General features: G+C 38.9%; 2 protein-coding genes and 1 long non-coding RNA gene across 3 annotated transcripts in view; 2 read left to right on the forward strand and 1 right to left on the reverse strand.

Moving 5' to 3' along the window:
- Positions 1-5: 5 nt before the first annotated feature.
- LOC133220367 (uncharacterized) lies at positions 6-26,674 on the reverse strand. The gene is made up of 39 exons (XM_061368387.1): positions 26,052-26,674; positions 25,504-25,668; positions 25,087-25,269; positions 24,731-24,851; positions 23,886-23,996; positions 22,941-23,103; positions 21,821-21,980; positions 21,303-21,491; positions 20,114-20,303; positions 19,665-19,804; positions 19,034-19,171; positions 18,268-18,488; positions 17,565-17,722; positions 16,853-17,080; positions 15,961-16,296; positions 15,387-15,785; positions 15,032-15,202; positions 14,375-14,532; positions 13,798-13,938; positions 13,232-13,370; positions 12,767-12,957; positions 12,348-12,473; positions 11,516-11,696; positions 10,974-11,130; positions 10,583-10,715; positions 9,923-10,174; positions 8,472-8,612; positions 7,947-8,195; positions 7,442-7,633; positions 6,847-7,014; positions 6,473-6,616; positions 5,490-5,700; positions 4,550-4,636; positions 3,659-3,781; positions 3,101-3,249; positions 2,312-2,398; positions 1,473-1,619; positions 685-1,130; positions 6-334 (listed from the first exon to the last, which is right to left on the reverse strand). The coding sequence occupies exons 1-38, from the start codon at positions 26,151-26,153 to the stop codon at positions 876-878; spliced, it is 6,606 nt and encodes a 2,201-aa protein (XP_061224371.1). The 5' UTR covers positions 26,154-26,674; the 3' UTR covers positions 6-334; positions 685-875.
- On the forward strand, positions 11,692-15,669 carry LOC133220372 (uncharacterized). Its single transcript, XR_009727703.1, has 3 exons — positions 11,692-12,300; positions 12,649-12,781; positions 15,545-15,669. It is a non-coding gene; the product is annotated as an uncharacterized LOC133220372 (long non-coding RNA).
- POU2AF1 (POU class 2 homeobox associating factor 1) overlaps positions 23,099-26,829 on the forward strand; it is a 63,556-nt gene continuing 59,825 nt past the window's right edge. The window contains exon 1 of the mRNA XM_061368389.1: positions 23,099-23,690. The gene's annotated coding sequence lies outside the window, so the exon portion shown is untranslated. The remainder of the gene's footprint in view (positions 23,691-26,829) is intronic.

Genomic DNA, 26,829 nt, shown 5'->3' on the forward strand with positions numbered 1-26,829 from the left:
ACAGGTAAAACAGAAACACAAGTTTTATTTTGCCTTGAAGCCTGAGGACGGATTCAGAGGACCAAGTTAGAACCAAACCACCGAGTGTTGTCTTGTGCACCATTACAACTTTCTGCCTAGGTCTATTTTTTCTTCTAATGCATTTATTTGTTTTACCAAACAGTCTTTCTCCAAACCAGTTATTTCAAGGTAGTAAAGAAGCAAGTCTTCATTGCCTTTACCATTTAAAAACTGGTGTTCATCCTCTATGATACGCACCAGCTCTTCAGTTAACGCATCCACTTTATCCTCAAGTTCTGATGTGGACAAGTAAGAATGTGTTTTCCCTTCAAAGCTAAAAAAATAAGAAGTGTATATAAATATATATGGAAGAGAATGCTAAAAACATGCAATAGAAATGCCAATGTTCAAAAGGGCATCTCTAGACTCTTCACAAGAGCCAACCAGAAAGACAGATTGCACTGGAAAGTTTTCTGTTACAGTGAAAGTGATGGTAGCTTAGAGAGAAGTAATTGGTCTTTCTGTGACACAGGCTGGCATCAAATCTAAGTTCTCCTTTATAGTAGAAAGTGAGGTAATGATGAAGAGGTGTCTTGATTTGTTTTGTATCAACCCTTCCAAATAGTTCAGTTGTTACTGTCTTTCTACAACTGCTACTAATACTTCCTGTCAAATCACTCTTACCGTGTCCTCCATCCAGACCTGCCCTTTTCATAGCTGCTTGAGGTATGAAGGAAATGCTCCTTTTTCTTCACAAGCAACTTGTCATTTACTGGTTCCTCAAATTCTGTCTGGAGTGAGATGTTGTTCTTTGTGTTATGCAATAAGCACAGAAGTAAAGAAAGCAGATGAGTGTTACTTTTACAAGCCTTTATCTAATTTCTGAGGGAAGGTGAGCTTTCAACAAGACCAGGTCTCATGATCTTTCTTATTACCTTCTCAAAGGCTTCCATGTCTGTGAGGCTTTTCACTTTCACCTCAAAGAGTTGGGAGATGAGACTTACTTCCTCCTTGGAGAATGGTTCTTTCTTTAGCAACAGCTCATTTATTCCATAACATTTACCACCCTGGTGAGCTGCTGACAGCTGGAGTCTCAGAGAGAATGTTTCAGTAAGACAAGCCTTTAATGCCTAGAAAATAAAAACAAACTACCAACAGAAGCCCCAAGCCTGTACTCAGGCAGGATGTTAATACATGATATGGTGGATTTTTCTACTAGATTGCTGCCTGCACCTGAAGTGAGGCAGTGTTCTTTAGCTACTGAACATGATTCTTTCTGGTGTATAGCCATTGTGTAACAATAATAGTTCAGGTAACACTTAGCTATTTTTATTATATCTCTCCTTTTATTTTTTATTATTAGAAGCTCTATAAAGATGTTGAACCCTCCCTTTTAAAATGGCATATACATATATATATTTTTTTTACAAACACTGCTATAATGTAATTACTTCTGGAACATGTCGACGTACCTGATGAAAAAGCCTCAGAAATAGTGGGTTGGTGTCGTGGTTGAAGTCAGCAGCAGCGATATGAGCTAAGCAGTGCACAAGGAGGAGAAGGAAACTTCCTACAGAACTCAGGCAATCCTTTAAAATGAATAGCTTGCGCTTTGAATTCTGAGAAATAATAAATACCCAGAGCTGAGATGAGCACAGCAGTAGTCAGCTCAGCTGATGAATAACTTCAAATGGTTTGTCTCAATTTTAGTGAAAAGATTCAAATTAGAGTCCTGGGGATAGCCATATACACGAGAGCACCATTGTCATAAAGCATCGTTTAATACTCCACAATGCAAATCTAAAGCTTTCTTGCAGTCAGTTTCTAGACAGTTTTATGTTTTACATATTCTGAACTTCAGGAAACTTCTCTCTCACAATCCCAGAGTAATAGAAATAAATAACACTAAACAGTCAGATTCTGTAATTTAATTATAGTGAGTAAAGTGCCAATGTGTTGTTGATCTCTATAAAGCTGACTATAGAGAATTTGATAGAAATGAAAGTGGTAGAATTTGGACATGAAAAACAGCGTAAGCATTGTTGATTTAATAAATGTGCTTTGGGTCTGACCTTCCTACTAAACATCTATTCAAACTCAGTGTCCTGGAGTGCTCTGTTAAGTTTGTATTCGGATATATCTGAAGTACACTGCTAACATGTGAGAATTTCTTAGATCAATATTTTTTCCTAGAAAGCATCAAGCATACTACAAATTGAAAAGTATGAAACATTTTTGCATTTTACTACTTATTCCCATAACTTAATGGATACGATAATGAGAGAAATGGTTAGATGTGAAGTTGACAAACCTGATAAAAGAAAGAGTTTCTGAAAGCATTGCCGGTGGCATTACTAAGAGGTATGCTGGAGGCAAGACACAGGTTAATTTCTGGAGCCTGCAAAGAGAAGAAAAAATGCTTCTGTAAAAAGTGTGTATGCACATCAAATCTGCAAAGTAAGATGCAATTAATGGGATAAAAGTTCATTTAAATGTCAGCTTTGATTTGCAGCATGTTCACAGAGCCAACAAACTATCCCTGAAAATGGAGACTGTTTAAAAATAAAAAAATCAGCAAATCACAGCAGTTCATCTTGCCAGTTTTCTATTTAAGTAAATGAAAGTCTTTTCTAGCCCTGGAGCTTTGGCTGTAGTCACCATGATTTTTATTATTGCTTCATACTCTTATGAAAGACCCTGGAGAATTTACCTAGGCTAAAGCCATAGTGTGCAAACTGTATGAAGAAAATGAAAGAATCTTTGCTCCAAGTTGTAAAGGAAAACATGTTATCACAGTATTATGCAGTATGCAGGGATTTGGTAATGCAAGAGTTAAGCAATGTGATCAAGAAAGATACCACAATAAATATAAGAACTGATCACGGATTGTGTGGGAGAAAGGTTTGACTTCAAAACAGTCCTATGCTACTGGGGACAAAACAAATGAAAGTCAATCCCTGATGCTTGCATGCTAGTCATTTCCTATTTCCTCTTACCTTATAAGATCTTTTGAAGCCTATTGGCTGAAGACTTTTTGTTATAGCCATCATGTGCAAGCATGATAGTTTAATATATATATATGAGTATATTAAAAACTTACATCAATGTGAAATCTGAGAAACCGTAGGATGGAGATGCCGTACTGATATATGACAAACTCTCTGGGAGAAAGGGTTGCAGGATCAACTACTGTTAGTTCTTCTTGATTCATTAAGGCATCCTGTGTACCTTGAGAAGTACTTGCTTTTTCTGCAAGAACAGTAGCATTTCATTAATTGGTTTTATGTTTTTATTTCCTTTGTCCAAGAGGTAACACTGTAATACAAGTGTACTGTGTTTCTCATCTTATATCATTGTTGAATATAATCCCCCAAATTTGACTTTTCCTATGAAATTTCTCATAATTAAGGCCTAGAATAGTGACATTAAGCACATGAGCTTAATGACAGCAGCAAAGTCAAGGTCATTCTGTGTTCTGACTTTTTTTCTCATTCAATGGTAGAACACTTTTTCAAAAGATAGTAACTTTATGATGTTTGTTCAGCAAAGTCCTATCATAATAAACACAAACAACTGCTACTTGAATGATGAAACTGAAATCTTCACATTACACTTAAGTTCTTACTTTCTGATGTAAAAGAAGAGAGTTGAAATTTACTTTTGTCCAGCCTTTGGCTTTCTAATAGCCCAGCTGCCACTGCACGACTTTGGAGCTCATCGTTCACATCTTTCAGAAGACCAAGAAGAAAAGAGGTTTTTATACACTCAATTTTATCGGCACCTGTGTAAACAAAAATGGAAATACTGCTTTCCTAAGCAAACCATCTCTTAGTGTATTTTTTTTCTTTAGAGAATATTTCACACATTGGAATTACATAAATAAAGCAGAACAGATGGTTTTGCTGCTTGGAACATGACATTGAACTCTGGGCAAAGATGTTAATTTTGGAGAGAAAATATCCTTCTTAACCAAAACTCTTTACATTATCCAATGCACTAGTTTTATCTTTTTTCATGTATCTCAAATGTTACATGGAAGTCTGCTTAAAAAGGAAGAATGATATGTTGAATTAAAAGAAAAAAACCCCAAACAAAACCAAACCCTAGCTCCAACCACTTCTCATTCCCATAGTTCTTGTTGGACTGCTGACAGAATAGCCCTCCTCCACCCCCCCCCCCGATACTTACTAAAAATGTTCTTTGTCACCAATGCAGATGAGAAAAAAAGTTCTATCTGCCTTAGAGTCTATAAATAGTGACTTTCTATCAAAGTGCCAAATTCTGTATGTCATCAGAATTGATAGGGTTTTTTCTCCCTAGGTAATAAATACAAGTTTTGCCTAAGTTCTCTAAACCCAGTATTTGGTTTATTATAAGGGCTCCATCATTGCTAATTCAGTTACAGGCTTATGCAGATATCAGATGTGGCTCACATATTGTTAAGCAACTGAAAAGGAGGTAGTTGGCACGAAAAGAAGCCTCTTGTGAGACCATTTTGTGCAGCTCTATGTGTGGGGTAGTAGCCAATAAAGCATCTTAAGGTTTTTACCATACAGAGAAGGTGTCATGAGCTGCGGACTCAGAAGAATGATCCTGGATGCCATCAGGTGTTCTGTCTGCTTCAGCACCTTGATATCTGTGAGAACAGCATTTACTAGTTAATTGCTGAAAACAATTCCAGGTAGGTTTCTGTCTGTTCCAGTCATTGTTCCATAAGCTAACCTCGACTTTTCAATGTATTGGGCCTAAGGCATCAGTTTATAAATCAGATGTTAGGAATGAAAGTTGTATTTTTTGACCAAAGGTCTAATTTTTGAAAGAGGTTTAAAACCAGAAATATGTTGGAATCTCTTCAAGGGGTTAGATAAGGAAATCTTTACCTGGCATTCTGATAATTTTGTTACTCTTTGAACCGTTTGCTTTTCAGGAAGTTCTGGGGATTGCTTACAAGGTGATAAGGGAGCAACAAGGCCAGCTGGATTGCCTGATGCACTTAGTGTGTGCTCTCTTGAATTTTAGTTTTGCTGCATGAAAAAATTATTTTTTGTCAGTTTCAAATTATTTTTTTTTGGCCATATTTCTGTATCATGGAATTCCAGGACTGTGTTATCCCACTTCATCAAGCTAATGAGTAAATAAATGCCTGTTTACTTCATAGCAAAGTTGTTGGAAAAGACTCTGAAGTATTAAGCAGTTGATCACATGTGATAGTGCACCTGATCCCTGTGGAGCCTTTTCAATTCAAAGAAGAGGAAGTTCTGCTTACCATGTAGCTGCTGATGTTTCAGGAAAACCGTTACAGAATTGCTAACCCTAAGGCTGGAATAAGCTCAGCTCTGCAGATGCATAAACATATCTAGGTAAGGGATTTAATTTTATTCACATCCTAGAAAAAGCAAGCACATTTGAATTTTGATAATACACTTTACTTGAAAGGGTTAAACCCTGGTAGCATCTGAGCTGAAAATCCTATGCCAAACCTGACTTACTCTTAGTCAAGAACAATAGGAGCTGGTCATCTGCCTTGTGATGTATCCCTGGGAGCCAGTAAGAGTTGGTGATGGATGAGAGAGGGCTGTTGCTTTGCCGAGTCTCTTTTTCTTTTTTTGCTTCTTTTGGTTTCATTCTCAACCTTTGTAAATCTGGGTGAAAATCCTTTCCAAAGAAAGCTTTCATTTCAGTGCATTCTTTCATCAGGTTCTTCAGCGAAAAGAAGGGAGATAAAAGGAGATACAAAAGTAAGTACTTATAAAAAGCATAATGGAAAAGTCATGTTTGGTTCTATGAGAGCTTTTCTTTACTTCTCTCCTTGCATAAACCTGGGGTCTGTATTTTAGAAACTTCTACTCCTTTGCATTATTCAATTGCCTGAAAACAATATTAAGTATCAAATACAGAGACCTCCAGCAGGCTGTCACCTTACGGAGTGAAAGGTTTCTGGCAGTACATACTTTGTGTAGGGCAGATGCTAGCGGCTAAGTGTGCTTTCTATAGTTAAATTTCTCAAACTCTATAATGATTATCACTCTGTATGAGATATGCCATTGCTGGAGTACCAGTCTTTGTAATCCTTCAGTAAAAAAAAGGGGGAAGCTGTGTGAAGAGAGGTAGTCACACTGTACCTTATCGTGCTATTCAGCATATGCTGTGGAACCAAACTGTGTGGGATTCAAGGTGACATTTCTATTCTGAAATGAAGAAAACTCTCTTAAGATCTATTTCTTTGTTCCCTTGTACTTTCACTTGGGGCACAGCCTACTTTTGAAAGCTATGCTTCTCCTATCGCTTTCCAGCTACTTAGTCTTGCGTTCCTAATCTCCACATTTAACCATTTCTTCATGTATGCATCATGAATTCAGGACATAATCCACGCAATGTAGCTGCAATCACGTCTCATTACCGTTATGCCATTAAGCTAATGTGCATATGACACAGCCTGTTAGAGAAAATTTGGGATTTGCTATTTTCTAACCTGCAATGGATCAAAATGTCTTGAAATAGTCATCTTTGTTCTTTTACTTTCCAGGAACAGTTTCATCTTTTCCTCCAGCCTTCTCATTTTCTGCTCTCTGAAATCTTTCAGTTCTTTGGCTATGATGTTAGCTTCATTCAGAAACTAGAAGTCACAAAACAAACCATAAGATCTTGGAAAGAGTGATACTTGGAGAACAAAGTCTTTTGTGCAGTAACAGCAGCAATGCAAATTATTTGGCATTTTCTGAATAAAGTTCCTAGGTAATAAGAGTGATACTTGGAGAACAAAGTCTTTTGTGCAGTAACAGCAGCAATGCAAATTATTTGGCATTCTCTGAATAAAATTCCTAGGTAATATATCTTTAGTTTTACCTTGTCCTGGATGCAGCCTTTTAGATTTCTGACTATTTCCTCCAACTGTGTCTCTCTGAGTTGTAACAATCTTACGGTTTGGATAAATTCCAGCACTAAAAATATATACTCTGTGTTGTCCTTCAGGAGATGCGAAATGTCCCTGGTGTCATCACTGATTGATAACTCCTGAAAGATAAAATGGTCGTGTGAAACAGAACATGAAATTTGTGAGCCTTCTTTGGTTATCTTACTTTCCCTGCAGTACAGTGAGAGCAGATTTAAGTGTCAGAGTTTTTGCAAACGCCATAAAGGAAGCCAGGTAGCTGTATTTTACAATCCTGTGCACCCTTTATAAAAAAAATAAGATTCTCAAAGGAGTTCTAAGTAAATCTATGTTAAAACGTGGATCTGAAGTATCTGATGTTTAGTAGCTATGTCCAAGGCTTTTCCAGTTCTTTTTGGCATAAAAAGTATAATATACTGCAGTCTGGAGTTAGCTGTCCCTTCTCTATAAATAGACGCAATTCCTGAGAAGTTTGTAAACTTTAAAGTGTAGTGACAACATACTGGAGGAGTTCCAGATTCTAAACCCAAACTATCAAGAGAATTTTACTTCCACAACAAGCTGTTCCAGGCCTGTTCCCTCCTTTTGGGACCGCAAGGCAATTTTCTTGAGCTTGTAACAATCTTGTAGCATAATGACTGTTTGCCGCAGGTGTCTCTGAGATAGGATGAAATACGCCACAAGATTCCCCAACTTCTCTCCTTCTGTCTTCTGGATCACTTGCATTTCTTTGGCTTGCATCTGGAAAGAAAGCATTACAAAGTCTTACAGATTACTTGCAGACTTGTGTCTGAAGCGTGGAAATGTTCCAGTTCTCACTGCAGGTGTGAAAATAGGAATCCAGAGGGAAAAAAATGAAGTGCCCTGAAGAACAATGAAATCTATCAATTTAAAATGGGACTTCAAAAAGTTTCCTTTGATGGTATGAGTCAAATAGTTGTGAACCACACAAAACATCGCTGAACATAAAATAACATGGACAGAGATCTTACTTAAGTCTCATCCCTCTGTATAGCTGTTGGCAAATGACAATACAATGCTTTAGCTGCTGTACCTTTTCTTCTGTTTGTGCTTGAAGTTCCAGTCTGAATTGTGCCTGCATGTTCCTCAGTTCAGCTTCTGACTCTTCCTTTAAACCTTTAAGCAAATCCCCTTCCTGATGATGCTTCTGGAGAAAAGCCACTGCTCTCGCTACTTGCTGTTTCTCTGTAGTCTGAGCAACCTCTCGGGCTACTTCTTCACCATTATTTTTGTAGTCAAAACTGTTCAGGATCCTCCTCACACCTTCTGGGCAAGTCAGAATCTGGAGCAGGTAAGCACAGTTATAAGAGCAAATAAGTTGTGTTTTATAGACATGAGCTTGTTTCCAGCATTGGGTTTGTAGTGGGTGTAGTTGGCAGGGTTTTTGACAGCAGGGTTTTGCCGTGTGCCTGCACATATGTGCTCCAGCCTGTGCACCCTGCACATCCAGTAGGTTGTCAGGCAGGATGGACATCTGGGCACTCACAGGCTTTGTGAATTACGTTTGAGAGGCTCATGCAGGGAGGGGTGAAACATGAAAATCATGAAATGCCTCTACCTGAAGGTTGCTGTAGACATCCAGGACTCTGTACAGACATGTTTGCCTCAGAGCTTCCAGCTTTACTATCTTTGCTGCTGAAACTAGCAGTATTTGAGTTAGAGAGTCTGGTGAATTCTTGACTTCCCAGGAATGTAGTTTCTGTCAAGTAAAAGAGAATAAAGGGCAGGGATTTTCTACACAAAGTAGCACTGTGGTCACCAGGATTAGTGAAATCCAATTTCCTACAGGATTGTGATGGGAAGTGTGAGTCAGTTTGGACTAGTCTTTTCTCTAAGGTTCTTAGAGGCTCCAGTGGAAGCTTTTCCTACTTATAAAGGCATGGAGTCACTGCAGATTTCCTCATAGGGGTTTTTTAAGTCTGCTTGTCTCCTCTGCCTGCCTGTTCATTTGCATCGAATTTGTAAGTGCTTTAGTTTCCAAGTCCTCTATTCCCCTGCAAAGTTAAGTGAAATCAGGAAATGGATTAAAAAGTTTGGCATTAGCTTAATAAGAGATAAGCAGACATCTGCTCCCAGAACAGATTTATAGACTGTAGAACGGCTCTCTGCATTATTAAAAGCTGCCTGTATAAACAAGGTTATCTCAAAGGTGGAATTTACCCACAACAGTGATAAATAGTGGTAAAACAGTGAGTAAATAGTAATAGTACTTTCTTTAAGTTGCCAAAACATCTTTTAAGCTTTCTCTAATGATGTTTTCCTGTTCAGACAGTAGCAGGGGAGGTCTGTGGATATATGGAATGGTAAAACCTAAAAGGCCACACCACAGGTGGGCTCTCAGATTGCATTAATGGCAGCAGGCCCTTCTAGAAAGTGAGGAAGTCTAATAAGGTGCTAACATATTTTGAGGAAGTGTTATTAGAAGAGGGAGCTTTTCTACTTTCTCTTCAAAGCTTTTCAGTGCCTCTTTGATTGTCTCATAGGGTTACTCTCCTAGCAAAACCCACGACACACGAGAGGAAAACTATCATATAATAGTTGTAGATTCATCCTATGTCATAAAATCCCAAGATACTGGAGGATAGCATGAGGCCCATTAAAGCACTGAAATATGAAAGACAGGTTGTGAAATGAAAGGAAAATAGACGTTTAAACATGTGAGCAAAAGAAATAAACATGTTAACTAAAAAAACCCCAACAAACAACTTCATCCTGGTAATATTTTTTCTTGTGTAATAATAGTTTAAAACTAGACTTGTTTTTCTTTGATAAAGAAAGTGCTGTGCCACCTGTACTGAGGCAGTAAAATGTATTTAGTCCAGTATAGGGAGATCTGGAGCATTTAAGTTATGCCTGTAGCTGCTCTAATAGTACAGCCACTCATATAATGCCTAAAGTTAGTATGTGTGTTTGTATCACCCCTTGAAGATTACATTCATTCTTGCAAAGCAGTGAGGTGACAACAGCAGGACTAGAATAAAGAAAAATAAGCAAATGCTTTAAACTCACTTGCTGCTCAGTGAAGTTAGAATCCGGGATTTGTAAACCAAGAAGACAAAATGAGAACTGATGCGGAATTTCTTCCAGGAAATGTAGGGTCTGTTTGGGCAATATTAAGTTTGGGCTGAGACCTGAATGCTTGATTTCTTCCACGTGTTTCTGACGGAGGCTTTGCTCAGTGTGGTGGTGGTGTTCTGCCAGTTCTTTCAGAAGCGAGTCCTTTGTGGTGATTGCTTCTGTTCCTTTACTGGTCTTCACCCCCTGAAATTATAGACATAGCACCTGAAACATCTTCATGATCAGGAGCAGCAAAGAAATGAGAATTGAGTCATACTGAATCTGAGAGCTAAAAATCATAGCCAAAAATGAGACATCAATGACTGTTTAAGTAACCTAAGTAGCCTGATTTACTGTGGAATTAAGTACCCAAGTGTTATTGAAAATAAGGCCACTGTTTCTTTTGTCTTCACATTGAGAAAAAAAAACTAGTTTAGTTTCTATTTTGCCTTGCAGTGGTTATAACAGAAGATTTCTTCTTTAATAAATCCCTTTTTGCATCAATTTCCTTTTTGAAAGTCGTGGGAAAATTGAAAGGAATTCAAAAAGGTAATGGAAAAACCTTCTTTTCCTGTATATCAGCTGAGAACTCTAACGCAATGCCAACCTTACCCAACTTCCTTTATGGTGTTCCTTTTCCTCAGCCTTGGATAATTCATAAAAGGCAAAGATAGTGTTTATTTCTTCTGTCAATAAGGATAGTTCCATATGTGCCAGTTCACAAGCATGCTTCTCAAGGAAAAACCTACAACAAGATATGCATGAGACAGGACTGAAGAGACATCACTTATTTTAAATACTTATTACTATGAGTAACTTCTAAGATTCATATGTACATTGCATGGAGAACAAGCAGTAGACTGTAACAGGTATCTTCTGTTGAGCCACACACAAAATCCAAATATAAGCCTGCTAGGGATGAAAGCTTTCAAACTTGCAAAGAATATATATATATATATATTGAAACTGAAAGTGCAGAAGCAGTTAAATAAGGATTTCTTACGTCGTCCAGATTTCTTGCTGTATGTGGCTGGTCCTTTCTGGAAGTGAAGTGGGCAGAACAGGTGAGGCTATGGAAACTGAAGCAGTTTCCTGACTTGTTTCAGCCCTTAATGCCTCTGAATGAGCACCAGATGCTTTTAAAGTGGTTGATGAGTAGCCTGCAGAAGAAACACAACAGAATATATTTACTGCTGAATCATTATTTGGGTACAGTCAAACCCTATTACACACTTAGGATTTTTTTTCCCTTAAGTGTACAGTATTCAACAGTTAAAGTAGCAGTGCTCTTGGGCTAGAAGGAAAAGCAGTTGCACAGCTTGTATTCTTCATTTCTATTTGCTCATATATGGCAGGCAGACTTGTACAATGTAATTTCCAATTTTAATATTCTCAGCAGGGGAAGTAAAAGCTTTGCTATTTATTGTTAGGTTTGTACTGCATTTTCTCTTGTCAAACTGAGGTTAGATTTTCCATTCTGCAGGAGCTGCAGAACTAAAACCATAGAGGTAGTTCAGGTGTATAAAAATAATACAAGCAGCCTACCTGATGTCTCAGGTGATATACTCCTTTTGCTATTTTCCTCCAGCATCCGAACAGTAGACTTGAGTAGTGGGATCAGGTTTTGTTGGATGACCTCATGTGTACTGTGTGAGATCCCACAAATGCCATAAAATCTGGCTGTCTGATAGTTTTCAAAACACTGTTGTGATCCAGAGAAAAGCACCTGAAACAGCATAAAGCAGACAAACCCCATTTCCTGCCTGTCGAAGGTATAATTGAAAAAAAAATCCTGGCATTCTTTCTGTTCTTATGAAAACCTTCTATTTTCAGTTCCTAGCCAGGCATATGTGAATTGTGCAGTGACTCAAGAAGATGCTACAGCACTTTGCCTCAGCAGGCTAAAAGCCTTTTGCAATGGTTATGGTCCCATAGCTCCCAACTCCCAGATTTTAGCATGTCCTTCAAGCTGGTGCTTCTTCCCTAGGAAGTGCAGAACTTCAGGTGTCCAGCTGTTTAAAATCTGTCAGCAAATAGTGAAACTGACAACTTGGCAATTGGACTAGGTGATCGTTGTAGGTCCCTTCCAAATGAATTTTGCTGTTATTCTGCTCTAACTTTTTTTCTAACTTTGCTGTTGAAAATCTGCCTTTAGAAGTGAAATTTCATTGAATTTCCAAGTGTCAAATTCTTTGAAGTTCACTTTATAAATCACATTTTGGAATTCTCATTTAAGTTTTTTGTTATTTTACAAGGCTCTGATTTCTTGCAGCAGCGTTCTTGGATGGATATTCACAGAACATGGCAACTGCTCATGCTTTTGTTAGAAAGTAAGTAACATGATTGGTTTTTATTTGCCTCAAGGTGAAATCAGTACCTTTGTCTGCTGCATTTGGATATTTGACCAGTCCCTCAAGTATTCCAGTTTGGTGTATGCAGTCTCCACACTAGCTTGTTGTTTCAGTATATGTTGCTGAGATTCAGAGGCTAGAGCAAGTATGGCCTGGAAAAAATGGCACAAAATATAAGCCTGCTTCAGGTAAATTGCAAATTCTGGCTTTCATTTTCTTTCTTATAATATGGCAAATCTCTAGCTACAAAGCTGGTGTATCTGTAACAACTCTAGAGCACTAGTCTGGATAGCCCTTAAAGATTTTAGTTGTGATTTTATATGGTAGGTTGCATTTATTCTCTGTCAGTGACTGCTCGGCTCCTAACAGTGCCTCTCAAAGGTAGAGCAGAGTGTTCTGTGGATTCAGACTGGGGATCTTCAGCCCAGCCTAGCAGTGACCTCACCTTTCTGAGCTTCAGGTTTGTTACTGCTTCAGTACTTGAGATGTGGCTCCTTTGCTTTTCTCTCTCTATCAGCTGCATGTACATTCGTTCTTCTTCTAGTTGCATCTTTTCAGCAAACTCCATCAGCTTTTCGAGTGCCTTTCTGATCTCCAGGAGAACCTGTATTTCCTGTTCTTTTTCATCTCTGTCAGCTACAAACAGCAAATATTAGCAGTAGCCCCCATCTGATGATCTGGAAATTCACAGCTCAAATCTGAATTTGCCTTCTCAATGTGCTTCACTGCACCTACATTCTTTATCTTTTAGAAAATCACAATTTTCAGCTACTGACTCTGTGTTGTCTTCCTTCAGGAGGACATAAGTAGTTTGTAAGGCTTAAGCTAACCTGTTAGAAGGAGCAAACATCACAGAAAACTATGTACAACCCTGTCTCCCTCTCTTCTGGTTGCAGTTACCCTTTTGTACCTTTGAATAGCAAGGACAGTTCAGTAGCCAGATGGCTACTAAAGTATTTTGAAGTTCGTCTCTCAACTTCCTGCAGGGAAGACTCTTCGAGAAAATGGCATATTTCCTCAATGCCTTTCACTTTTTCCTTGTATTTTACCTGCAAGAAATGGAAGAGGAGTGGGAATTTTAGATAATGTTGCAAGCCTGTGAGATAATGACCTGATGTGATACTCTTTCCTCTGACAGATGAGAGCAAAGGGTTGTTGAATTTGGCTATTGCTTTTTCCTAGCCTTTTAATTATCCTGACTGTGTAGAAACTGACTTCATATCCCCTTGTTTCTGATATAAACCACTATGAATTGTGTTGTCTTTGTGTAGCTGGAAATGGTTGCGCTGAAGTAGCAACATCTCCGTTTACAGTTTTGGTTTGCATCGTACGGGAGGGCAGAGTGACTGGGATTCAGAGTACCACCACCCTGGGTACAGCATCACTGATATTTGATTTGATATGTACGAACAAGACTGACTTAACAAAGTTTTAAAGAACTTTCCTGAAGCCATCTGCAAAATAAATGCACCATACCTTCTGTGCTTTCCCCTCTTTTGCAGCATCAAGGACATGAAAAAACAGTGAGTTAAGCTTCTTAAGAAGCCCTTCTTCCTTTTTTCTTCTGCAATGCCAGTATATATGCCTTGAATTTATTTCCTTTTCTAGAAAGTCCAGCTGTAAAGCAGAGACAGACATAACCGTTCAGATTTGCAGGAAGCTGATAGATTATAAACTTCATTAAAGCTAGTGATGTAATCTGTATTCAATGCTTTTGGCAGCATATATCCAACTTTGTTGCCACAGAGGACGAATGCTTTGCAGTGCTAACTCTCTGTGTGTTATTTTGGGGTAGGGTAAGGTTATGAACTAGAGATTACAAGTATCAGCAGAAGAAGACACAGATAGGGCAAGAAAAAGTCGATAATGAAAAGAAGAGATGTAAGTAAAATGGCATACATGTATTTCAGTTCATCTTGCAGTATAAGAGAATACTACTTATGGGGCATAGAAAGAGCTAAAATTTCCTCTCTGTAGTGGAAAAGTATCAGCAAGAAATTTAGCACAGATCTCAAACCTGTAAATAAAGATAGTTTGCTGGAGCTATAATTACCAGATCTGGATCTGTAGCTCTTCTTGGTAAAGCTCCAAGAGACTGAACAGTAGGAATTACATTGTGTGTCCAGGGGTTGGTTTGGGCACCTATAACAGGCCCAGTTTCACCTGTAACTGGACTGATGGTTCTGGCACCAATAGTGATAGGGACAAGGCCTGTGAATAAAGAAAGACTAAGTATAATACTTCGAATTTAGATCATGAATTCTAGCTGCAGCCCTAGCTGGCAGCTTTTAAGTTCAAAAGGAACTGAGAATGATTTCAAATCACCCAATGAAAAACAAACTGAATTTTCCTGTGCTGAAAATGCTATGTTCCAGGTGCTGGACCACTGCACACCTTCATCTTCAGATAGCATCAGTGTATGGCCCCGTCACTGAGAATAACATCAGAATAATTATCTGAAAGAGTACAATAGATTTTTGAAGGTCTGAAAGCCACCGTGCGATTTGGTCTCAGTCCGAGCTCTCCTTTACTGTTACTCTGGTGTTGACTGTTCTGAACATGTACACCATGAAAATTGGTATTTTCCATTCAGTATTGAGGTAGAAACTCATCTATTTTGGTAGGGTGTTTTCCTCACCCTGAAAACAACGAAACAACGTGTTCTTGTCTCTCTATTGTTTACATCATTCAAATCAGTTTCATACTCTACCTTTTCCATTTCTATCTTCCATGGTTCCTGCAAGTGGAAAAGGCTGCCTAGTGTTCCAGTCACAGTCTATTCCCAGAATTGGCACCATCAAACCAGATCCACCAGGATCTGGGATTTTCATTCCAAACACTGCAGGGATCCACATCTCTGTGCTATGATATTTGATCATACCTAGTTTGTTAAAAAAAAGATGAGAAACCTAAACTGTTAAATAGTCTTGTGATTAAAACAACTGTTTTCAAAGGCTTACAGTGCTGGTATCTTGGACAAATCCTGTGATGTAAATGGGTGCATTGCTGTAGCCTTCAGTGTAATGACACCTCTACTTAAAACAGGCTGCTTGTTTTATACCTACCCAGTTTACCACCGTTACTCTTGAGACTTGAAGCTATTTGCTGTTTTTTCTCCAGGCTTCGCAAGCAATGTATTGCATAATAAAACTTATTAGTGAAAGACTTCTTCATATCTTCTACTGAAGCCTTTAGTGCTGCTAATCTGTCTGCTACCAGACAGGTATCTTCCAAAACTGATGCCTTAAACTGTTCAATGGCATTCACCACATGGGTTTGTGATACCAGCCAGTCAGTTTCCAGCACTGCTTGGTAACTTCCACTGTGGGGCCGCACCTCGTCTTGCCGGAGGTGAGCTCCGTGTACCCGGGTGATTTTCCCACTCAGAGGTTCGGTGAAGGAGTCTCCAAGCAGCATTATGTTTCCAGAAGGACTCACCAGCCCACCTAGAGGTATAACTTCTCCTGCAGTCAAAGAACAGGAAATAAAAGTCAGAACATTACCTGGCAACTTGTCATTACAGTCTGCTCCTTCCCATTCAGAAAGAGGCACAATGATAATTGACTTCAATTGAAGTTAAAATAGGTCTTATGAACACTGCATACCTCACTCACTGACTTGTGAAGGGCATTCACCTACCAGTGTTACTATCCAAACCAACTCCGAGTATTGGAACAATCTTGCCTCCATTTGGCTCAGCCATAGGACCCCCAATCTCCAGAGGTGTCAACATGCCAGTAAGGGGGTTAAGGTACGTCCCACCAACAGCCAGCTTTTGCCCAGTGTGAGGATGAATCGTAACCCCAAGCACTGGAACTTCTATTTCCGTCACTGGATCTAGCATCAGTCCTCCCATAGCAAACAGATTTTCAGAACACAGGACTGGAAGCTTTGTCTTCACAGGTAGGCCAGTGCTGGGACAAACCGGGTAAGGAATGTAAGGGAATATGGGCACTTCAGGCTTCTGACGCTTACCTGTGTGTAGAACCAGAAGAAATTTAACATGCTTGTGCAAAGTGATGCTAATGACAAGGAAGCTCTAGAGCTCAGAATGGAGACTGTGGAGCTTTCAGAGGGTGCTCATAGTAAAGGTCTGTTGTCTTTAGGTCCAGAATAAAATTAATGAATTTCTAACAATTGAATGGGTTTCTTAAATTTAATTTGTAATTTGGCTACTCCTTTAAAGTTACAAGTTTCTCAGCTTATAATGGTTTGTACAGTTTAATGAACAGAGGGACTAAAAAGTGTCAGAAACAATGAATACCTATCATTTCCTTTTATACAAACCATCTAATATGTCTTATCCACAGTAAGTCTTATATACTAGCTGAACAATGCTTCTAATGCCATGCTAATTAGAAGCTTTTGCAGATTTTCTTTAGGTTTTGTTATGGGAAAAATATATGCAAGTATAGCACATTGTGGTTTTCTGTTTGTTTGCTGTTTGTTTTTTGTTTTATTTTAACCAGTGCCCCACTAAAACTGCACAAACAGGCAGTTTGAATAATTATTATTGCTTTGTGTCACTTACCTGAAGCAGAATCAACAACACAGACCAGCCTGGATATGATGGGATCATAACCAATGTTGCCAGATACATAAAGTACCTTTCCAGTCTCAGGATGCAGAAAACAATCACTAGGCACTGGCCCAGGGCTCTGACCAGTCAGCAACATGGTGCAGTGTGGGTAGGGATTTAACAGTCCAGTGATGGGATCCATGCAAATAACATCAGGTGCTCCAGTAGTGCCATTTGAGCCTAAAAGCAGTTTACAATAGAAGAGCAGGGTGGCAGATGTGTGAATAAACTGATCTTTCTACTGCCTTTTACAGAAGATTTTACATGCAGTAATATTAGAAAGCAGACAAACACATTGGATTACTCTGATGCTGATTGAACTTATTGAGACTTGCCTACAGAATAGTTAATTTCTCTCTCTGTTGCCAAGAGATAATTAACAAGCACCCAGCAAAGATTTTGATAAATGCACAGTCTTCCTAAGAAACAATGTAGAAGAGTTCTGCTGATGAATTTGGTTTCGTAACAACCCCTTAATGCACAAGTCACCAGTGGATGAGGACTTGGTTTTCTGAATACAATCTCTTTTGACTTTGCTATTAGCTCTTTTGAGATCTAGCTATTTTTCATGACGTGTATTTTGTCACCTGTGCTACACCAGTCCACCTACAATTCCTTACACATTCACATCATTTTCAAACAAATTTATTGAGGTTGTAGTTACCCACTAGCTCCTGCTTGGTAAGTACCCTGGTTTTAGATTTGTTAAGAAGGTGAGCTCCCATTCCTTCACCCAGCACTCCCCATGCTTTGAGGCGATGACTCTCCTTTGTTATTATGCTTGACATCTTGCTGCTTGCAACCTCTATCTGGGCTAATAGGCTAAAATACAAGATATAAAGATGGTTACTTTGCCATTTGAAGATAACGTAAAACAATTTAAAGGGAGCAGTAAAGGAGGAATTTTGATGGATGTGCAAATAATATCTGCACTTTGACAGAGAGCTTGATGAGCATTTGCTTTGGCTAATGCAATAAAAAAGACCACTTTCCTGTTTCTCTCTTTTCATGTTAATGACACCATTCTGATTCTGCTAGTGATAGGACCTGTCAGAACATGGGTGGCATATTGCCTAGAACTGGTGTGATATCCCAGAGCCAAATTAGTTGGTAGCACAAGAAATGCCTTCCAAAATGCTGTTGTCCCAAGAATAAGATGGGAATCTCTTCTGTTTATATCTCTGAGATTTTCTAGGCTTGCTTTACACAAACATGAGAATTATAATGTGATCTTTTGGATCAAGAATCCATTTTCAGCTTCCAGATGTATGTAACTGCCAACCACAAGCCAACCCAATTGCTTGCCACAAATGCTTTCTAGCTAGCAAAAATAAAGCTGCAGTAGAATTTTGTATCATGTTTGCTACCTTGAATAGTTTGGCTGAGACCGTGTTGTTTGGTTTCCTTTACAAGCCACCTTATTTGTCAGCATCTCTGCCAATCTCACCACCTCTCGCAAGGCAGAATTGAACATGATGCAGTGCTCTTCCTGACATTTCAGATCATGCTGTAATAAGTGTATCTGTTGGTTTACATTTTCCTCATATTCAGCAGCCAACTGTTTCCTTTGCTGCATCTCTTCTTCTGCCTAGGTGGAAGATAAGATACGGGTATCTATTTTTTGCTTGTTTACATTTGGATAAAACTTTTCTGCCCTTTAATACAGTGGCAAAGATTAGAAATTTAACATAATTTTTGTTTCACACTTAGAACTTTTGTAACAATCTGAACAATTTCAGTTCCAATGTTGAAAAAGAAGTTGCAACGCACACTCAACCAGAATTTATGCTGTTTTCAAAGCTGAAACCTCTGCTACCAAAGCGGAGAGACAAGAACTCTCAGGAGAAGAGATGGGATGTGCAGATGTATCAGACAGATCGAACAAAAAAAAGAGAGTAATCTCTCAGAGATTCATCTTTGTGTTAGGGCAAAGCAGGAGCAGCAACACCTTTAAATGTTTTAAAGGCCCAGAAGAGCCTGTGTTTCACAGACATTGCAATGTTGTTTTGCAGCCTATGAAACATTAAATGTCTACAATTCCAAAAGTGAAGTTTTACACGGCCATGCCTAAAATTATAGGAGTACTGAGAATTTCATTTCTTATTCCGTGTGTGTCGCTGAGCTGAGCTCTACCTGCTGTTTTGCTTTTAAGTAGGCTTCTGTCATTGTGCTCTCATAAACCTCCATTTCTTCTGGGGTACTCAGTGTCTTTATCCAAAGGTTTTTCAGTGAAGATATTTCACTTGTGAGCTTGCGATAGATAGTTTTTACCTTAGGTGGAAAAAGAAAAAAGATTGCATTAGGACTGTAAGAGATGATTTAGAGATGGTAAAGTCTCTCTTCAAAATAGATACCTCTGTGTAATTAGAATACATGCTGCTGCCTGAATTTTCAGTACAAAACACTTTAGTGCTAGTTTGTCTCAGATTAGGGTATGATGATTTTGCCAGAGTACTCAACCGCTCACTGCATGCTGTAATTCCAGCTCCCTCTACTGTCCTTTGAACTACAAATGGTATCAGTTTGGTGCAGAGCCATAAGGCAACCAAAATGATCTGCCTTAAGGTCACTACTTTTTGTACTATGTCACATGGGATGAACAACATAAGAATATAGGTACATATTTGTGTTTCATGTTCTAAAAAGATGAAAGTTGAAACAAAGCATGTTCCTAATAGCCAAAGTTTAATGAAACAATGGTAACGAAGTTACCAGTTTTAGGCTCTCTCTACATAAAAATAAGTAGCCCCAGAACACAATTTACCTCTTCTTTGAAATGGCCCAGTTTGGTTGTGACAGATAGTGATTGTCTCAGCAAAAGTTCAAAGAAAACATTGGTATTAAATGACTCAAGGTCTATCTGTTCTTCAGACTCCCAAACATCAACTTTCTTCAGGAAGGCAGCTGAAACATGGATATTCATTAATTAGCATTTTTTTTATTTAACACTCTTTTGAACAAAGAATCATAGAGTTGTAGAAGAGTTAGGGTTGGAAGGGACCTTAAGATCACCTAGTTCCAACCCCCCTGCCATGTTGCCTAGGCTCTGTCCAATCTGGCCTTGAACACTGCCAAGGATGGAGCATTTACCACTTATTTGGGCATGTAAAACAATTTAACAGCCATTGTACACTGATAAACATGGGATTCTGGCTCTGTTATATGCAAATAGCCATGTAGACACACCATTGTTTAGCCTTTTTGCTATCTGACCTGTTCCATCAGTGCCGTGAGAGTCATCATCCATACTACTTTTGTTCTGCAGCAAGGGGTGACATTTTTTAATGGAAAAGACTGTTGGTACATTGGAGGAATAGCTGTCCAGATTATACTTCAGCTGCTGCCTTCGATATGGAGGGCAGGTAGTGCCTTTCTGTGACCAGCTAAGTCCCTGACAAAGCAGCTGCAAAACAAAATAAAACCAGGAAGTTCCTTTTCTTATTTTGACACGTTCTGTTAATGTGATTCACATGTTATTCACTTAACAAGCAAGATGCATCATCACCTGTAAGGCGAGGACCCTGATGAGAGTTTGTTTTCTAAGTACATCTTTAAAGTCATCTGTTCTAAATCAGAACCATTACTAATCCCAGCAGATAAGGCTGAAACCAAGGGGAAGGAAGTGTAGTTATCAGTTGTTTGGATCTGCTGGATGAATAAATCACATTTTCTGCCATTACCTCACTGGTCTGGTTGCAGAAAAAGCCTGTTCATTTCAGAACATACTGGAAACATAAAAGGATGGCTGTCTGGGGACTTAACAGTCTGAAGGACCAGCTTGGTTTTGAATTGTGAAACAGAACATCTGATTTCAGGTATATTGGGATGAGTGGGACTTTTTTCTGAATAAGAAGTGCAAAACTGAATGTCACATGAATGATGACTGGAAGAACTTATTCATGACTGACAGTTGTTTATAATGGCATTCCAGGACTTAGCTACATCCTTTCATTTTGAGGCATGCTTGGTCATACATTAAAGAAAATATAATTAGCATCTTATTGATCTCCTTACTTCTTAAAAAGATGTGGGTTATGAGTTCCCAAAGAGTTGTGAGGAATTTTATTATGGTTTGATCTAATGAGGCAGAAAACAGGAGTGAAATTCACCTGTATCTTGAGTGTCTCTATGTGACCTGTGTAGCAGGTAAATATAGTGGGGCTTTGGTGGTGTTGCATAGATTCACAGGAATGAATTTTACCTCCTATATAAAACCTGTGGTTGAATTACAGTCTATCCTAATTTTCAGCCCTGTAGATGATGCCTAAGGGAACAGATAGCTTGCAGATTAGTTGTGCAGAATTTCACCAAGGAATCCTGTCTTTGCATTTACAATTTCCCTCTTAGCAAAGAATTTCATATTCCATACAGATATTTGGAATTTTGTGTAACTACTACTTACTGTCAATACCACAGAGGCAATAAGCAGTGCAAGAAGTCCTGTGATCACTGCAGCAATTGCTGTCCAGTCAGGTTTCAGTAGGAGGTCTTGGTTTTTTGTAATGCCCACCTGTACAGCATATCTGGGTGTTGTAGGGAAGAATGGCCCCTCTTCGTAACACTGTCCTCCAAGTGGCATGACCCTAATGTTCTTAATAAAATAAGCATAAGAAAGCTGGTCACATGTCACTGCATCTCATTTAAATATGCATGATGATTTAAACGTTAAATGGTACTTTGCCTGTTACACTGAATCAAAGCTTAGCAGCAGTTGCACCATTTTGCACTCATATATGCAGCACATATGCATATATGTAGCACACATGTAAACTCACCTGTACTGTATGATGTACAAAAACTAAAAGATGCTCACTATTATTTTTTAAACTTCCAATGTTTCCAAACATTTGTATGGAATATATAAAATTCTTTGCTAAGAGGGACATTGTAAATGCAAAGACAGGACTCCGTGATACAGACCATTTTTTTGTGCCGATTGCTACTCAGTCGTAGCACATAGGTACCGGGGTGCTGGAACTGGAAAAGGAAGAAGAGGAATTGGTGGGCTTCTCTAACTTCCTCTCTGAGGCTTCGAAGGTCTCCCCAGTCGAATTCAGCATTCGTGTTGTACAGGTTGTTTCTAAGAGCAGAAGTAAAAAAGTCAGTTCTTGTCTCTACCCGCCTTTTTTGGGGTAGGCTCATAATTACAGCAGAGATTTACAAAGGTATTGGTGCCATTTAAGGTTCATCCATACCAGCAGAAAACTGAGGATCAGTGTGAGTTTGGGCAGTGGACTTACAATTGTCCACACAGCTCTACTCTTTACTCATCCCCTGCTTTGTTTTGGGTTGCTCCAACTGATTCTCCCCCCCAAAAATGTGTGGTAGAATAAGTTAGCCCTACGCGTCATGGATATTTATTTAGCAGTGAAGAGATAGTTACTGGGACCCCTTATATGTGTTTAATCACTGCAATGTCAACATGGAGAACAGGGAAACAACACGTAGGTTTTGTTATTGATTACATGTCCCTGGTGTTATTTGTATACTTTGAAACTGGACGAATGACAGAAAGCAAATCAAAATAACCTATAGGGGAAGAAACCCACAAAACCACCCAACCAACCAAAAGCCACAAAGGAACAATGAAGCTTTCCTTGCAGTAGGATTTACTGGTTTCCGTTTGGGTTAGTTTACCAAAACCTAAACCATAGCTCCAAACAGATCCCAAAACTCAATAACTACAAGAAAGGGAAGAGAATTTAAGGTTGACTACAGGGGTTATACAGCATAAGTCAGTGAAAAGTCAAGTTGTAAGGAGAGTGAATAGATGTCAGAAATAGCATCAGCAAGACAAAAGGAATAGCATGTATGTATTTAATAAATGAAAGTTGTTTTCTTAACAACTTTCATGCTGGTTCCTACTGTGCCACAATGTCTTCTCTGTCAAAAAGACATTAAAGTATGTTTACTAATGAGATTTACACTCTTCCTAATCATGTGTTCTCTTAATTCTATGTTGAAAAACAGGAAAACTTCAGCCTTGCTCTCTGTAGCTTAAGTGCATTAGAAATATTCTACATTCATCATTTGTACTTACACATCATAAATGGGGTAATGCTCCTTGGAGACAATGAACATGATAGTAACATTAACATTAATGCATGTGATGGGATTTAAGATGCCAGTAAATATGATTTTTGATGTGGAGTTTGAAGGTTTCAGGCTTTGTACCCGGGAATGTTCTTCATGGCCAGACTTAACTGTAAAAGCACAGACCTTAAGTTTGGATCATTACTGATCATATTCTGTCTGCAGAACAACTGCAGGATATAGCATTTGGTTTTACTTGTTATGACTAAGCTTTATACATGCAAATTTCGTTTTCAAAATAAGGCTTACTGTCAGGACAACATGCAAACATGCCACTGGCTTGCTATAGATTTGATTATTTCTCTGCAACTGCTAAAGAGGGACTCAAGTCCTGCTTTCCAAGAGGAATGCAAGTGGAAGGAGGGATAATAAGCAAGTGATCTCACGTGCCCAAAGCTAAAAAGAGGATGTATAGAACTGAAGAATAGAGCTAAACTATGGATCAGGACTACTAAGCCAAAGGAGAGATGTGAGAGGAAATGAGGGAAGCTCAACTCTGCTAGTTGCTCCTGAGATCTACCCTCCCTGCATAACAGTCGAGGTGGTGGTGGTAGCACACACAGATGGAGTCAACTCTTGCCCACACAGTTGTTTCTCTTTGCACCTGGGGGAAAGGCAGGGAGCTGGGGAGAAGCAGTCTGCTGACCAGTGGGTTTGGGCTGTGACTGCAGAGGATCTGACTTGCAGTGCAGAGAAGGTAAAGCTTTATGTTTCACTTTGTTCAGTGTGAACAGTTTCTCCAGGAATTTGAAGATGGTGAGGTCTGTTTGATTTTAACCATTGTTATTTTCTAGTTAAGCCAGTGCTGCAGATGGTTGATGGGGCAAAGCACAATTAAATCTTAGAGAAGCTGTATTAAATACGTGCTTTGGAGCTTTATGGAAGAATTTACCTGAATCTGTTGCTGAAGAAGGCCTATTCTTGTCATGTGATGAAGCCTCATTTAGCATGAAGTTGTGAAATAGTTGTGGGTCAGGATCATACACCCCTAAAAATCCTTTTCCTGAAGTGGTATAAAAAGCATTGGTCACTTCCTGTTTTCAGTGTGCTGGGCAGTGCTTTTCCTGCTAGTTTATAGAGCATCTGCTCACCAAAGACCCCAAGTAACACTTAAAAATCTAAACCCAAATGGTATGCTTTTTAGTTCTTTCCTATTATTTTTGAGCAGTGCTTTGATTGGGCCTCACTCCAAGCCTTTAGGTTTTGTTTGGTGTTGCAAGACTTGTTCCTTAAATAGCATCTGGTTTACCTTGGCTGAAGTCAATGAAACTGAGCGAATTCTTACATCTTATTGTCATTACTAAACTTTCACATGGTTGTGCAAATAGTGCTTTTGGATTATGGCTTTGTTCAGGAGAATAGTATGTTTAGCTATTTCTAATTCTACTTGGTAAACACCCATTGATATCTGAAGCCCAAGGAAAAATCTTTATGGACAAAGAACCCGAGAAAGGAGTTCAGGCAAATCTATTTGTCATTATTTTGGGAATGGGAGAAAATTAGTGAATATCTGTCCTTTCCTGTACTATTCAAAATACACAGATTTCAGAGGACTGTTCTGGGATTGAGAAGGATGATTTTTGCATGGAGTAATTAGTTTGTATTGCTGCATGCTATCAGGTTATATGCATCAAGATTTCTTATTGTTTGTGTTACAAATATCATGGAAAGGCTTGTGTATATAAAAGCAATTTAATATACAGATAATACTATAGCTGTTTTTATTCTTTCCCTTACCACTCATTTTCACGATGAATGTTGGATGGGTATATTTGCTTTGTTCTGAAGTGCAGATGTCTTTTAAAGAGAAATGTGGTCTCAGTAGAACTCTTCTTAATTCTTTTAAGGAAACAGCAGTCTAATAGAAAAAGAGTTCAAAGATTTCTTTTTTTGCATTAATTTTGCACACAGTTGCAATGTAAGATCACATACAGAAATATGCTGTGCATAGAATAGTGTCTAGGGGTGTTGTTTATTGCTTTCTGTAATTTCCCAAGAAAAAAGGAATGAGCATGTTCTTTGGTTAAGGGATTACTAGAAGTCTAGAAAGCCTGGCAAAATAGGTAGATTGTGAAAATGACTGCAGCTTTTACCTTGCTCCCATTTCTGTAAGTGACAAAAAGCTGAGCTTTCTTGTCTATACACGTGACCTGCAGAATATCTCTTTGTTGTCTTCTGCACTGAGAATTACACACACTCTCCAGACTGTCAGTTTGACAAATGCAGAGGCCAAGAACCTTGTCATATCCTTGGTAATCTCTGGGGACAGTGCAAACCTGCAGAAGGAAAAAAAGGGATAAAATAGCAGTACAAATAATGTCCAGGTGTTGCTTAAGTGAGGAAGGGAATCTGGGTTTCCTATTTCGGGTTGAAGAAGAGGCAAAGCCTCGTGTGAGAATGCCAATAACACTTGGTTGCCATGCTCTCTGTGCCTTCTAAAGGAAGAGTTTGAGCCTTTAGGGTAGTTTCTGTGTGGTCTTTGGATTTAAGTAATGTAAAAACTGAAATACCTTCTCTGCGCAATAGTGAACCCATCCTTCCTTGGTTAAACACTGTCCTTCCTGATTTCGTGAAGCTGAATCTCGACAAATATCATAAGCTTGTCTGACACAGTGTCTTCCATCATTTAAGGACCTCCAATAACCTGGAGGGCATGTGCAGTGAGCATCACTGGGCTGGAAGAAAAATCAGGCATTTGCTTAGGAACCTGCAGTCTCATGCAGATACTATTCTGTACCTTGCTGCATTATTTGCAGCACTGCACATTATCTGACCAGGGTCAGATGAAACTTTGATGTCCATACACATACACTCTGTCTTCCAGCAAGCGGGGAGGTTTGATGTAGCCCTGAAGAAACTCAGAGCATATGGGGACCTGGTGTCCCCCTCCCCCTCCCTACGTAATTGCAAATTAGGTGTAGGATTAAGAATTGTCAATACCAAAGAGAGAGAAACTGAAGAAAGAAGTGCAGGTGAGCTAAAGAAAATGAAGAACAAAGTGTAAAGAAATACTGATATCTGTGAAGGCTGAAAACCTTTTGCAGGACTGCTCCGGTACCTGAAACACCTGGCCTTTCCCAAGACAGATGCATGTCTCTTGCCCTTCTGCAGGCTGCATTGCCTCTGAGCCACATGGAAGACATGCATTTTGGCCGGGCATGGGATTGAAGAAATCCACTGGGCATGCCAAGCAGCTGTGCGATAGCAGTGCTGCTCTTTCTGAACGAAACGTTCCGGGTGGACATGGAACTGGTGTGATACTTCCTTCGGGGCAGAAAAAGCCTTTGAACAACAACAGAAATGCTCATCAAATTTTCTTCTATAATGCAGCTGTATTATGTAGATGGATGAGTTTGCATCTTTCTAGTTTAAATATTGTAGCTTATTTATGTCATCATAAACCACTTAAATCAGTTAAATGCTTCAACAAAAACATTAGTCCATTTCATTATTGTTTTACTATGCAGCACAGAAAGGAAGTCTTCTGATGTGTAAATCTCATTATACTGCATGCTCTGTTCTTGTTATTTAAGCTTACTTACCTTTTATACTAGGAATTGCAGCAAGCCAAATTATTATCTAAGATCTCCTGCAGCATTCAACAAAATAAAAGTCTGACTGCATTTTTATTGAGCAGTATATGACTGAGAAGCATTCTAAAGAAGCTAATAATCTCTACTAAGTTATCTACAAATACCTGCTGGACAAATTGGCATATTCTGTTCTCTTCCGTTGCAATAAAGTCCACTTTGACAGTCATCATCATTTTGAAGTTGTAGTTTCCCATTGCCACAAGGCAAGCTTGAAAAAATAGAGAAAATGAAGAGGCAGAAGGC

This window comes from Neopsephotus bourkii, unplaced genomic scaffold (assembly GCF_033783945.1).
Source record: "Neopsephotus bourkii isolate Nb327-2 ecotype Australia unplaced genomic scaffold, CSIRO-AGI_Nbou_v1 NB_1433, whole genome shotgun sequence".
Lineage (NCBI taxonomy): Eukaryota > Metazoa > Chordata > Aves > Psittaciformes > Psittacidae > Neopsephotus > Neopsephotus bourkii.